This window comes from Molothrus ater, chromosome 7 (assembly GCF_012460135.2).
Source record: "Molothrus ater isolate BHLD 08-10-18 breed brown headed cowbird chromosome 7, BPBGC_Mater_1.1, whole genome shotgun sequence".
Lineage (NCBI taxonomy): Eukaryota > Metazoa > Chordata > Aves > Passeriformes > Icteridae > Molothrus > Molothrus ater.
The window spans coordinates 33184517-33199119 of record NC_050484.2 but is presented as its reverse complement, the minus strand read 5'-3'; the positions used below and the strand labels follow the sequence as shown (position 1 = coordinate 33199119).

At 35.0% G+C, this 14603-nt stretch overlaps 1 protein-coding gene across 1 annotated transcript in view; it reads left to right on the top strand.

Moving 5' to 3' along the window:
* Nucleotides 1-14603, top strand: part of LRP1B (LDL receptor related protein 1B) — a 632190-nt gene that overhangs the window by 565467 nt on the left and 52120 nt on the right. Inside the window, exons 68-77 of the mRNA XM_036387231.1 lie at nucleotides 3101-3207; nucleotides 3871-4000; nucleotides 4999-5105; nucleotides 5428-5560; nucleotides 8372-8494; nucleotides 8951-9073; nucleotides 9766-9903; nucleotides 10415-10549; nucleotides 11274-11393; nucleotides 12516-12757. Of these exons, the coding sequence (XP_036243124.1) occupies nucleotides 3101-3207; nucleotides 3871-4000; nucleotides 4999-5105; nucleotides 5428-5560; nucleotides 8372-8494; nucleotides 8951-9073; nucleotides 9766-9903; nucleotides 10415-10549; nucleotides 11274-11393; nucleotides 12516-12757 (1358 nt within the window). The remainder of the gene's footprint in view (nucleotides 1-3100; nucleotides 3208-3870; nucleotides 4001-4998; nucleotides 5106-5427; nucleotides 5561-8371; nucleotides 8495-8950; nucleotides 9074-9765; nucleotides 9904-10414; nucleotides 10550-11273; nucleotides 11394-12515; nucleotides 12758-14603) is intronic.

Below are 14603 nucleotides of genomic sequence, written 5' to 3'. Positions count from 1 at the left end.
AAATTTTTATAGACCATCAAACCACTTACAGAATAAAGTGTAATGAAACAAATACATATGAAATTAGAACTTCAAAAGCATTTGACAAAATAAGTTGCATTGCACAGTGAGATAAATTGTTCATGGCATCCATGAATATAATATACAAAAGGCTGTCAGGGAACTATATCAGAAAATGAGTTGTTTCTCAAGAATGAGGAATGAATTCACTGAATTATAGAAATTCAGCTCAAGCATTTGCACTTTTCTCTATAGTTTCTTCACATGCAAGAAATTCACTCTTCTGGTCATAACATAATGAAGTCTAAATGGGGCACAATGATACAGCACTAATAATTTTTCACACCCATTCTGGCTTTATTTTTTTTTTTAACATGCAATGAGCAGGTAGTGTTTGACCCAAATTCCTTGTTAAAAAATGCTTATCACTTTACTCTGAACAGTGTTTATGATTCTTTTTCAGAGGTAAAGAAATCTGGTATGTAACGAACTGATAAAGGTAAAATAATTTTAATATTTACTTTTAATTCAGCAGATTATTGAGCAGTTGGAGGCATTTTTTCATAGCTCATACAGCTCCTTGTAAGAGCTTTTGTCATTATTTTTCTTAGAGTCTATTGGTTTTAACTATTTTTGGACACTGTGAAATAAGAGTTTTTAGCTTGGATATCGGTACCTGATGAGTCCACAATAAGAAATGTAGAATACATTTTTAACTCTTCTGATGGAATATCTGTCTGGAGGCAGAATTTGCTTTCAGAGTTTATTTGTATTTTTAAAACCAATTTACCGCAAAAATAGGGTTTCCTCTTTAAGGAAACTCCAAAAAAGGAAAATTCCATAGGAATTATTCTTACTCTATCTAACCCAAAATGAAAGCACCAGTATTTTTTTTTTATTTAATGTGATTAAAGAAAATGTAAGGTACTGTAACCATTGAAGCAAAGCAAACACAATAATGTTGTAGCAAGGCATGAATTCAATCAGTGTGAAAATATTTGTGCTGCTACGAGCTCTTCCTAATGCTCTTTTCTTGTTTCTACAAGTTGCCAAGAAAACAAATTAGTTAATTTTGTCCTGGGATAAGTTTATATCCCAAATGCTTTTCTTAGGAAGGAGTTTCAGTGTTTTGGTAAAGCAGAAGCTAAAGAATGCTGTCCGTCATGGATTATACAGAAGTCCATTAATGCTTGTTCCTTTAATATTGCTTTGTATTAATAATTATTCCTTTCTAACAATCTGAGCACTGATGGAAAAGAACTTTTCTGTGTTCGTATGTAAATCACAGAGCTGGATCCCAGCAGCAGAAGAAATATTTCTTGCAAACAGAGAATTGAGTACTTAGTTCTTTGTGTACATTTTTTCCAGTATCAAATCTCTGTTTATAAATAATTTATTAGCAGTATAGCAAAAGTATTTGCTTATATTTTTCCAATCAATATAGAAACATGATAAATGTTGTTTTTTTTTTTTTGCTGGTGAATTACTTTTCCCACAAATTATTTCCTTTCTATATTTTATCATATCATGAAATACTCCTTCTTGGCTTGTTGAAAACAAAAAGAATCAAATGTCAAGGATTTGCTAGACCTTACACTTTGAAAAAAAATTTGAGTGTGGATATAATCTGAGTCCACATAAATGCCAACCTTTGATTTGCTGAAATACAACATTTCTGGAGAACTGATGCAATTGCTCTAGATGTGCTTTTAAAATGACTTTCCTACAACTTCAAAATTAAAATTCGTTCCTACGTGAAAAATGAAATTTCTCTTAAAAAATTTCAAACAGAGTCATTTTGAGTATTTTTTATGAAGTAAAGATTGGAAAAAAGGCAGTCAAAAAGTTTATTAAAGCTGCTCCTTTCCTGGAACAGTTTTTGATTTTTATAAATCCTAGGAAAGTCAACCAACCAACCAAACAAACAAAAACCAAAACACATGGACTCAAGTTTGTTACATCCTTGTAACTTGTGTGTAGTGTATTCTCATACTGGTATTTACCAAATTTTTATCAGTTTGAGTCCTCTACTTTTGTGCTTGCTTTTCTTTATCGCTGTGGCACATTTTACAAAAGCATTCATGCTTGCACCTTCCATAACTCACTAAAGGACCCTTCAGCATTTCTCAATTTATTGCTGTCCATTCCTGCTGTCCATTGTTGCTGTCGGCTCTCTCTCTTCTCTTTTTTGCCCCTTTCTTCCTTGGTCCAGTAACTGTCATTTGTTGTTCCCCATCTCTCTGCTGAAAAGGTTTTACTAATTAATCCTTATTCTTGATTTTACATCATTTACATAATGCATTGTTTCCTGTGGTGGAAATAATCCTTTTTCGCCTTTTAAGTCCTTTTTTTTCCCCAAGCTCTCTGACTGGTAGATCTAAATTGCATTTAGAGATTTGTTTAACTTCTCCTAAATCCCCAATACCTCTCTACCTTTGTTTATTCTAATGCTCCAGCATCCAAAAAGTGTCATTTGGAGTGGTCCTCATTCTCAGGAGGAAAGCACATTATGTTCTCCTGTGGGACTCTTCCCCAGAGGTCCCTCTTGCCAACGTTTGTGTCAGCAGTAGTGAAAAATTTTATTTTATTTGAAACACCAAATTTTGTGTTCCCTTTGCCATTCCCCTGAATGCTGAGCACAGGGGAAGCTGACTCTTAGCCCACACACTCTAAAAGATATGTGATAAATGATGTGCTACCATGTTATGGAAAGTCAGAAATCTACTTAGTTCTAATTACATTGGATATTGACATGCAAAATGCATTTCTGGTCTCTGGTGCACGTCTCACAAACCCTGTAATGACATACATGTGTGGAAATTCATAACATATATATTCAACATCATGTTATTTTGCAAAGAAATCTGGTAGAACCCAAATGTGTGAAAGTAATGGATTTTATCTTCCTATATGTAAATGAAATTTAGTTAAAATATGTTGTGGAATAAAATACTATAGAAAATTACTCCTTATCATTTGCAAGCTAATTGTTTTGAGTTTTTCATATTTATTCATTGATTGATTGGGGGAAGGGGGGTTATGTGTAAAATATTTAAAGGAAATGATAATAAACCTAGGTTTGTTTCTTTTCTTTCTTCAGAGCCTCAAACATGCACTTTGAAAGATTTTCCTTGTGCAAATGGAGACTGTGTTTCAGCAAGATTCTGGTGTGATGGAGACTACGACTGTGCAGATGGCTCAGATGAGGTAGGCATCTTCCAGAAAAAATATTTCTTTAGAGAATTAGTAGTTTTAAACTTTTGGAGAATGGATTCCTGCATAGAAATTTTCTAAAAGGCAGCAGTGGGAAGTCTACACATGAATCCCTGTATGCAAATATCATTACGAAATTAAAACCAAACCTCTTGATGTAATTATTCTAAAAAGAGAACATACAAATAAATCAAGTAAATTTGAATATTACTCTACATTTTCTTGTCCCAGCAGTGATCTGAACCTCTTCCCATCACAGAAATACTTTGTGTCCTGATTGGGAAACCATTCTTTTTACCACAGCACTGCTTTGGTTTGAGAGATTTTTATTTTTTTTGAGAGAATAATGAAGACTGTTTGTTGTGCATCAGAAGCTTACTGGATAATACTTTGCTGGTTTTTTATTCTTTTTTTTTCCCCTTTTTTCCCTTCTCTTTTCCTCTCAATACTAGACTTCAGGTGTTTCCAGCTATTTAGAGCATGTGAGCCACCATTTTGAATTATATCCACAATAATATTTCATTTCACAAGACTTTAATTACTACATATTTCATAACATGGAGGATTATGGGCTGTAACTTCTGTCACCAGCTGCATATTTACCAATGTTTAATATAAACTCTTGATCTTGTTTATTGGTTGTTTCTTTGGTACCAGAGGTATTGTGAAACAGGCTGTTCTAGGGATCAGTTCCAGTGCTCCAATGGCCAGTGCATCTCAGCAAAGTGGAAGTGTGATGGGCATGAGGACTGCAAACTTGGGGATGATGAGAAAAATTGTGAACCAGGTATTGTTTTAAATAATTCTGAATTATAAAGTGAAGCCAGGGATGAATCAGAGTGAAGGAAAAATATAAATCATCAAATCAAGATTTCTTGGGTACTACTAGTAGTGATAAAGTGCAAAAAAAATCTGAAACTTTACCTTTTGAGTTTGCATCATTATGTCTTCCTACTGGTGTTTTGACCTACTATGCACAACCCTACTTATGCACAACCCTGCAGTGCGAAGCTTGTTGGGGCACAGGTATTTCAATATTTTGAATTGTAATTTGATAATAAATACTCAACATAAAATTCTGCTGTGAAAACCTCAGGAAATCTTGTCATATCCTGAAATGTTTTGCTTTGTGGTCTGCATTCAAAGTTTAATAGTCCTTATGCAAAGATTTTTGTCTACTAAATTATTGTTATTTTTATTTTATTTTATTTTTGCTTTCTTGGAAAATACATTTGTTTATTTTGCAGGAACTTTCCTAAATTTTTTTGTAAGCTAGATGTAACTGATAAAAGTCTTTGACAAGACTCTCCTGATTTAGAGTGCAACAAAAAACTATCCACCTTTATATTAAAATATCCTGTTTAATATTTATGTGTTTTAATTGTAATAATGTATGCTTTCCAATGAGATTGTTTCCTAAAAATTTAGCTTATTCAATTATAAATTAGCTAAATTTATCTAAACTCTAAGCCCATTTTAAGGAATGCAATTTTTAAAATATGCTCATTCTATGATTATATGCATTTTTGTAGTTGCCTTTGTTACCAAGCATAAGGAGAAAACAAAATTAAATTTCTAAGTGGAAAAACACAAATACCTTTTCACTATCATTATGCAATTTATTTAAGATGCCACAATTCAGATTTGTCAAATATTTTATTGTAGTTTACAAAAGTGCTTAGACACAAGTTGGCTCACTATTAACCAGAAGGAAACTTTAAATTAAAAATCAATTTATTCATAAATTGTCTTTTTCTTAATGCTAAAATATGTGTTTGCAACCAGCATCTCCAACCTGCTCTTCAAGTGAGTACGTGTGTGCAAGTGGAGGCTGCATTTCAGCATCCCTGAAATGCAACGGGGACTTGGACTGTGCTGATGGATCTGATGAGGTACCTGACACATTTCTTGTGATTTGTTTCTTTTTCCTGATTTTTTTTTTTTTTGGTAAATTTTTTAGATCTCAAAATAATTGAAAGGGCAAGTAGGGTTTTCTTGCATCCCTTGAGTGCTGTCAGATAACTTAACCCCATGGTTGTACATTTCTGTGCTCTGTGGACAGGTTTTGAAATGCAGAAATTTTGTTTTCTCAAAGTCGACCCCCAAGCGTGGTTCTGGGGCAGTTTCCATCAGGGACCGCTCCCTCCTGGCAGCTTGGATAAGTTGTTGTTGCCCCCATTCATGAGCCCAGAGCTGATGTCTGTGTTCCCACAGATGGACTGTGTGTCAGAGTGTAAGGAAGATCAGTTCCGGTGCAGGAACAAGGCCTACTGCATCCCTGTGCGATGGCTTTGTGATGGGATCCATGACTGTGTGGATGGCAGCGATGAGGAAAACTGTGACCAAGGCAAGAGACACTGCTCTAAAAATGTTTATTGGGCTTTTCATGAGGATACACATTGCAAGTTAGTGGTACCCTGGCCAAAATGAGTGGAGAAAGGAAAGTTCTGTGACCTCTCCTGACAAAGGCAGTGCAGCAGCTTAACAAGTGATCTGCAGGAATAAGCAAAACTTAGGTTGTTTATGACTTGTTCCTCCTTTCTGTTTCCCTCCCCAGGGATGAAAAGGTCATGTTGTTACTGGAAGCATGTTCTTTTTCATCAAGGAAGTCAGCAGTAAATCTGGTTAATTCAAGCTTTTATAGGCCCCAATAAACTACAAAGCCATACACAATAAATCACACAGCTGTGCAATATAATGAACATTTGCTAAATAAGTCATCTTAAGAGCCCAGGTTTCTGTTTATTTCAGAAAATCACAGAACACTTTGGGTTGGAAGAGACCTTAAAATTTATCCAGTTCCAGCCCTCTGCCATAGGCAGGGACACCTTCTACTATCCCAGGTTGCTCCATGCCCCACCCAACCTAGCCTTGGACACTTCCAGGGATGGGCATCTGTTGTTAACCTGTGCCAGTGCTTCACCTTCTTCTTTGTGTTTGTCCAGAAGCAACTTGTTCATCCACAGAGTCCTTCTGGCACTCTTTGACTTCCTCTTTGTTGGGATACATCACTCCTGGGCTTGGATGAGGTGATGTTTGGATACCAGCCATGCTCTCCTGGTCCCCTCTTCGCTCCAGGGCTTTCCCAACACATCCTGGAGAAGCCCAAGTGTGCTGTCCTGGAGCCCAGTGCAGGGAGCTTGCTCTGCACCCTCCTTGCAGCCCTGAGGGATTTGAACTCCACCATTCCATGGTCACTGCAGCCCAAGCTGTCCTTGAGCTCCACATTCCTCACCAGGCCCTCCTCCAAGTCAAATTAAAGGATTTTTTTTTTCTAAAGAACAGTTTTAGTTGGCATTTTGTCATCTTCTTGAGTTTTTTCCTGGATTTTTCTTCTTTCTTTTTCTTTAAAGTGGGTAGTTCTGTGGGTTAGCCATTTACAGTCACATGTTCTGTGCGTAAATTCAAAACATAATGGAGTACAGTTATATGGGATAATAATCAGATACAAAGCAATCATAGTAAATTATCCTTTCTTTGTTTTAAGTCTGTTACACAGTACTTAAAATTAAAGGGGGAAAAAAGGACATCTTGTGGGGATGATTAATTTTGACAGACAGACCAGAAAATTCAGAGAATGTGAAGAATATTCCAGAGATGCTTAGGTACAAGAAGACAGATAACAAAGTCAAATAAATAACAACCATCTAGTCCATTTTAAAACTGCTTTTAAAATATCTGGACTGTATCTCTTTGAAACCCAATGAAATGGAAGTAAATAGTAACACACTTATTTTATCTGATGCCCACATTTTTCTTTGAGTAGCATAATGGAGCTTCTGTGAACTGCAAATTGCTTACAATACAATAAGAAGCCTATTCCTAGTTGGTTATTGCTATCATACTTTGTATTTATGTCACAATTATGATTCTGTTGCAGAAATCTATTTTATAAAGGAATTATGACAGGCAGAGCGATCACATGAAAGAAATGCCAGTTTATCTCACTGATAACTAATTTTTTCATCTTTGGAAATACAGCAAACACAAATGGAGTTTTATTCTACAGCGTTCTAAAATAATATCCATAATATTTATCTGTGGCCCACTGTGCATGTTTACAAAAATAACTCCCTTCAATCTTATTAAACAACTAGAATGATGGTTATCTTGTGATTGCACACACTATTATTTGCATTCATACCTTTCATCATGAAGAGTACTTGAATTTTATATATTTTCCTCGGATAATTATACAGGATATTTCTGTTAATGCTGCTAAGTTATGTTTGCCATGGGAGTGAATTATACCTGGTAGCATCGTGTGAGAGTTGGAACATCCTTTTATGCAATGGGTATTTCATGGAAATTAGCTTTTGGGGGGAAAAAAGTTCGGCCATTCTGAACCTTTATAGAAAAAGAAAGCTTTCTGTTGATTTTAATGAGGTGTGAACAGGGCAGTGAGTGAATGAGTAAAAAGCCACTGAAGCCTGATTTAGCTCTTAGAGTGGGTGTTATGCATTGAGGTAAGCCACAGTGAGAGTTTTAACATTATCATATGAAATTTCATTGTTTCCTTCTCTGCAGTTACACAGCTTTATTTATTTTATACTCCACTCCTCTTAGGAAACTGAAAATCCAGTTACCAAAAATATGTTTTATAGGAAATTAATTGCAAGAACTTTCCATAACTTTGTTGATTGGTAGTGATAACATGTAGTCATAATTGAGAAAGAAATTCTTTCTTATCACAACGCACATTAAAACCGAATCCACCTTAAACTAATTTTTAAAGCCTGGGAGCACTCTGCCCTAAACCATTTTCCCTTACCCTATGTTCCCTTTTATTAGATGATTCAGAATATATGGAAGATTTTATTCTTGCTGCTTTCTGTGTTCAATAAACATCCTGATGAGTCATTTCAGAAGGTACAGAAAGGAAGATCCTGTCAGAGGTCACTTAATTTTATCAGTTCTGTGCCCACGTGGCTGGAACTTGAGAACATGAGCTGTTTGGTCAAGGAAGAGGTTTTTGAATGAGTATTGCTCTGCCCCTCCAACCTGTTCCTTTGGGATCTGTAAATTTAGTTATGCTACGTATGTTACTCCCTGCAAATAGTATGCGATAAGTGGTTCTAGTGGTTTTATCAAAAACTGACTTTCTTTCATCTTTTTGTTTTCCTGCCTTTTTTTTTCTGTTGTTGTTTCATCTTCCCAGGGGGAAATATATGTAGAGCTGATGAATTTTTGTGCAACAATTCCCTCTGCAAACTACATTTTTGGGTTTGTGATGGTGAGGATGACTGTGGAGATAACTCTGATGAAGTTGCTGAAATGTGTGGTATGGCATTATATTTTTCAGAGTTTTTTGTATAATAAAGCAAGAATGACATTTAAGACACAGAAATATATAAAGGCACATGTGTCTTAAATTTTGTTTTGCTTTTAAAAGATAAGCTTGAAATGTGGGGATATAGTTTTCTTTTGTTATTGCTTGTCATGTAATTTCAGATATTTGATATTTGCTATTTTTGAGAAATGAAACTTTTCTTTAGGACACCCACAGTGGGAGGAAAAAATTGCTTGTATGATGTAATATTGAGCATCATTACACTTCATCCTTCTTTTGCTATTTTTCTGTCATATTTACTAGTTCTCAAAAAAAGCTATAAATCACCCTCATGACACAAAATCTCTAAAGGAAGAACTTACAGTGCCAACACATATCTGGCTTTGATGTGTCATTAAAAAAGGATTAATAGCTGGGTAACAGCTGCTTCTTCTCTTTGCTGTGCAGTGAAGTTTCCCTGCCCTCCAACGAGGCCCTACAGATGTAGGAACAACAGGGTTTGTCTGCGGCCTGAGCAGATTTGCAACGAGGTCGATGACTGTGGAGATAACTCGGATGAAGATCACTGTGGTAGGTGATATCACCTTTCGAGGCATTCAGATCAGAGAAAACACCTTGAAGGCAAAGTTTGTTACACAGATCTGCTTGTGAGAAATAGCTACTCACTTTTCATACCCTTCATAGGAAGGGTTATTAAACCTTATCAAAAATACAACAGAAGACTGAATAAAGAAAAAAGGTTACAGCACTGGGAGCAAAAGGTTTCCCCCGCCATGTGCTCAACCCCCTCACAATGGAGATTTTTCCTTTTTAACCCTTTAACCCCTCCCAAAGTTCTGTCCATCAAGCCTTTTTTCACTGTCCAGTGGTGGAGATCTCTTCCTCAAATCCTGACTGGAGGTCAGTGTTCCATAGTGACAAGCCAGCCCTCCCAGATGTCCCAACTTCCATCGTCCCTTGATAACCACTCAATGGAGTACAACATAACTATAAATCTGTAACTTTTCTTAACCTATATACATGATATTTGTCCATTAATTGTGAGAGTCAATCATTGCATTACTCATCTATCACATGCTTGTCCTTCAGTAAGGCTTAACTGCAGGTTAGCAGCTCAGAATTTGAAACCGAAAGAAATTAAGCTTGAAATAAATTCCAGCTGCTTAATGCTTGGCAGTCATTCCCATTTGTATGTGTCTGAAATAACCTGAGAATCCTAAATACTGATTTATTTTTTCTCTTATTAATCTGTAATTATATAGATAAAATCACATATAAAGCCAGACCGTGTAAAAAAGATGAGTTTGCTTGCAATGACAAGAAGTGCATTCCCATGGAGCTGCAGTGTGACTGGTTTGATGACTGTGGAGATGGCTCAGATGAGCAAGACTGCAAAATAAGTGAGTTGGCCTGCAAGATCTGTTCTCTTGATTGTAGCAGAGAAGAAACAATTACCCAGACATTCATCTGTGCAAGACCTATTGAACAATACAGAACTCAGTTTAATGCAGTTCCTTCTTTTAGTTAAAAATGGATGGAATTCTGTACCACAAGAGCCAGGCAAATTTGATAGCAATTCAAGTTGTAGAGGATTTTTGGTGTAGCTACGAGTTCTTTACAAAATTTAGGTACAAGTTGATTGTATGGTTTCATATTTGCAACAAGAAAAATTTTAGTATTAAATTCTTGATGGGAAATGTAACTGTTAAATACCGTCATTGCATAAAATGTAATACATTAAATTATGCAGATGTAGATAAACACTGTAATGTCATTTATTTGTTAAAAATTCACCTGATGTTCTTTAAACAGAGAGGTTAATTTGTTATTTGCTGTTGTCACTTTAGATGTAATTTTTAACACTTTAAACAAATCTATCAGGGATTTTTTAGACATTTTTTTAATGTTTAGGCATCGCTGAATATACATGTGAAGATAATGTGAATCCTTGTGGAGATGATGCATTCTGTAATCAAACAAAATCATCCCTTCTGTGTCAGTGTAAACCTGGATTTCAGAGAAACAGGAGGAACAGACAATGTGAAGGTAAAGATATTTTCCATCTTCCCTTCATGTGAAGTATTAAAAGTAAATTCTGTGGTCAATTTTTTGTGCTGGAGAAGGAGATACATATCATGTTTGGTTTTTTGGTTTTTTTTCCACAAAATAAAAAGCTGTTTGATGGCTATGGTATTAAGAAATTAAAAAGAAAAAAAAACCCACGCAAAAAACAAAAAACAAAACAAAACAAAAAAAAAAAAAAAAAAAAAAAAAAAAAACCAACAAAAACCCACCCCAAAAAAATTAAAACAATAGAAAACGAACACCAGAAAGTACTTACAAAATGTAGATTCATACATTTTACCTGGAGAGGTTATCAAAGATTTAACATTGGTTGTTAAGAACCACTAATTGAACATAAGTTGTTAGAATGTCAAAAGGTTCAAGTCAGGCTATTAAATAATTTAAGGAATAAATGGATTTTTAAGGTCTAGTAGATTATTTAACATTGGTTGAAGTTGCCATATGAGGATATTTTGAGATGCCTAAAATAATGAAGATTCATAATACAAAATTGAAATAAAAGTGAACAGATAGAAAGTGAAATTCCTTAGAAAATGTAGTCTTAATATGTATGGTGCCATAGTAATCAACAAGAAAATGTTTATGAGTTCCCTTTGTTCATCTGCTTTGTTCCATGATTGTAAGAACTTTTTAAATAATAGTCTATTAAACTACAGGTATATAAATTACAATTTTTTCTTCATAGACATCAATGAGTGCATGGTATTTGGTACCTGCTCCCAAAACTGCCATAATTTAAAGGGCTCTTACAGATGTGAGTGTGAGAAAAATTATAAGGAGAGGAACAACAGTTGCATAGCAAAAGGTAAGAAATTTCAAAATAGACAGTGCTGTCATTTGTTATATAGATTTTCCATATTTTTGAAGGAAATTTGCCATGGGAAGATCATATTAAAGATTCACACATAACATGGACTCTCTCAGGGTTTGGAATCATTGCCTGTTACTAAGGAAATCAGATTATGACATGGGAACAAATAGGGTTACTAATGGAAGATAATGCTTTGTTATTATAGGAACACAGACATAATTCTGAGCTAATAATTTAAAAATCTGGGAATCATTATCCTAAATCTGAATTTTCCACAGCTTCATTTCCATTGTAATACAGTTCATGCTTCCTTCTTTCCTCACCGATATTTGCTTTAACCAACCTCCTCTTTGTTCTTGCATTTATCAGGAGGAAGGGAACAAATGATGTTTGATATTTCATATTCATAAGGAGGAAGTGTGACATTTTAAATTGATTCTCTATGGATAAATGAGATATGAATGAGAAATAAAAATTATCCAAATAGATTCTAAATTATCAAGCAGATTTTAACTTTCTCAAAACTCAATGTATCGTTATTAGAGAACATTTTCTTATGAATAATATACTTTACAGCATCTGGATCAAGATGGTATCTGGCTATCTGAAATGAGATGTAAGACACAGATTCTGTTGCAGTCTAACCTTTACAGCCTTCACTAAAGATAAAATCATTGCACTTCTGATTTCCAATAGAGCAATTTAAAACCATGTTTATTGACAGCTCTGTGTTCCTTTAATAGATACATTTAGGACCCTCTAAAGACAGCATGCATATAAAAATATGGGATTCATATGGGCTGAATGCATATCCTGTATTTTTGTACACTTCTTAAAAATATTCAAATTCTTATATTACATACACCTTAAAATATAGTCCTGGGTGTCTCCCCGTGTGCTTGGAGTGCACTGAAGTTGATATGTTGATATCACAATATCAAGAGTTGCATTCATTGCTCAGAGTGTAGGTATTTCTGCAGTCTTCAACAACCAGAAAATAATTTTAACCTCAGAAATTCTATCAGCTGAACACCAAAAAGCTACTTGAGTAAAACACTCTGATTTTTGCATTAGTTGACATTTACCTTATTTTTGTTTCATTATAATAATCCCTAGGCTCTGAAGATCAAGTTCTCTATGTTGCTAATGACACTGACATCCTGGGTTTTGCATATCCATTCAACTACAGTGATGCTCATCAGCAAATATCACATATTGAACACAATTCAAGGATAACTGGAATGGATGCATATTTTCAAGGGGATATGATTGTTTGGAGCACTCAGTTTAATCCAGGAGGGATTTTCTACAGAAAACTTCACGACAGAGAGAGAAGGCAGAGTAACAGTGGCTTGATAGTAAGTGATCAAAATCAAAGATTAAATCGCACAAATTTCATTCAATTTATTTTTCTATTCTGACTCTTCTGTAATAGCATGGGGTGATTCAGTAAATTAAAATGTCTATCTGAGAATGATTTTATTTCAGTTATATATATGGTTCCTAAAGCTTTTCTGTTCAAGACTCTGACAGATTTGGTAAGGTCTCCAAGACAACACAATTGTAGGATTTAAAAAACTTTCCTGCAGAGAAGTAAACACTACATTAGAGCATTGGGAAGACTGTATACCATCAAGATTTTTTATTGCAACAGAGAAAAGGAAAGGATGTAATATATAGAAGAAGAAAGCCATGAATTTCAAATCTTGGGAAGACATAAAAGGAGATTAAACACAAGCTTAATTTCTACAGTGATCATATAAACAATAATATTGGTAAAGTTATGACATGTATTGAAACATTAGAACAATTTATTTCCATTTTTGTTAAACTGCAAAATATCCTATTTTGAATAAGCATAAATGTAGGTTTGGACTTTGCAACAGAAATGTGGATTTTCAAGAACTTGGGTAATTTTAGTGGTCTTTACCTGAAAATAAAATAAATGCCGGTTGTTACTCATTTTGCCTAAAATATTTCTACAAAGTTCTCTAGGAAGTGATATTGTTGAACTGAAGATAACTATGTGGTCTTTACATTGGTGTTCTATAATGCTGTCAATTTAGATTTTGGGATTTTTAGTCTTCCTTGAATTTGACAGCAGGGTAGAGTTTTTAATTTTTTTTCTTGGCCAGTTAGAAAAAAACACCTGTCTGGCTTTTTCACATTTCCTTAAGCTTAGGAGAGGTAACAGTGATGACCTCCCATCACATGCCTGCTTTTATACACCCACAATAAACAGGAGGAGCAACAGTACCCCAACCTTTCATCTATAATTCATACACCTCTCAAACCACTTCTGAGTACATTCCACCTGAGGATATTCCTCTCCAAATGAGTGACATTCCTGACCTTTGACACCAGCAGGGCAAAAAGCCTCCTGCTGCAGGCACCAATGGACCCTGAAGGCACCTGGAATCTGTTGTTGCATCTTGATAAGAGCGGTTTAAAAGCAACGCTTCCACCTGCCCAGCAGAAGTGTCTAGGTTCTGTTCACAGAAAGTGTATGGAAGGCAGATGTGAAGTACAAAATAATGCCTAGGATCTCTAACAGGTCAGCTCTGTCCTGTTTGAGTTTTGCAGAAGGATACCTGTATTGAGGACGTGGAGTCATTCTACTGTGGAGTTTGTCTCATTTAACAATGTGGCGTACATTTCTGTTTAAAAAATCCCAATAAACAGATCTCTGTATTGAGTTATTCATTAGAAAATAATGAAAGTGTAAAACCTTGTGAGGTTAGTGTTGAGAAGGTGGTGGTGTTATTTATTTATTTAATTTATTTATTTATTTATTTTTTGGGGGGTAGTCTGCAGACGCATTCTGCAGCAAGAGCAGTTTGCATACCTGCAGCCTCTCTAATAGATTGAATGCTTTCTTAGAGGTCCATAAAACTGAGCATAAGTTTCCTTCAGAAATCTTCATGATCTAAATCTTCAAATCTTTTAGTCCAGGGACTGAAATTTTCACACCTCATTTGTCACTGTCTGTTTAAGCTAAGAGAGATAAAATTTTCTTAGAATTAGTATTTTTCTAACATACTGAAATAGTATTCAGTTTTTGTATCCTTTTTCACTGTTACCTGGGAATATCTCTTAGTCGCTTCCTTTTCTATTCAAAGATATTGAAAAAATGATGTTTTTCTTTATACCCCATGTTCCCCTATCTCTTCAGTACAGGTAGGTCCTTGTGACAATGCTTGATCC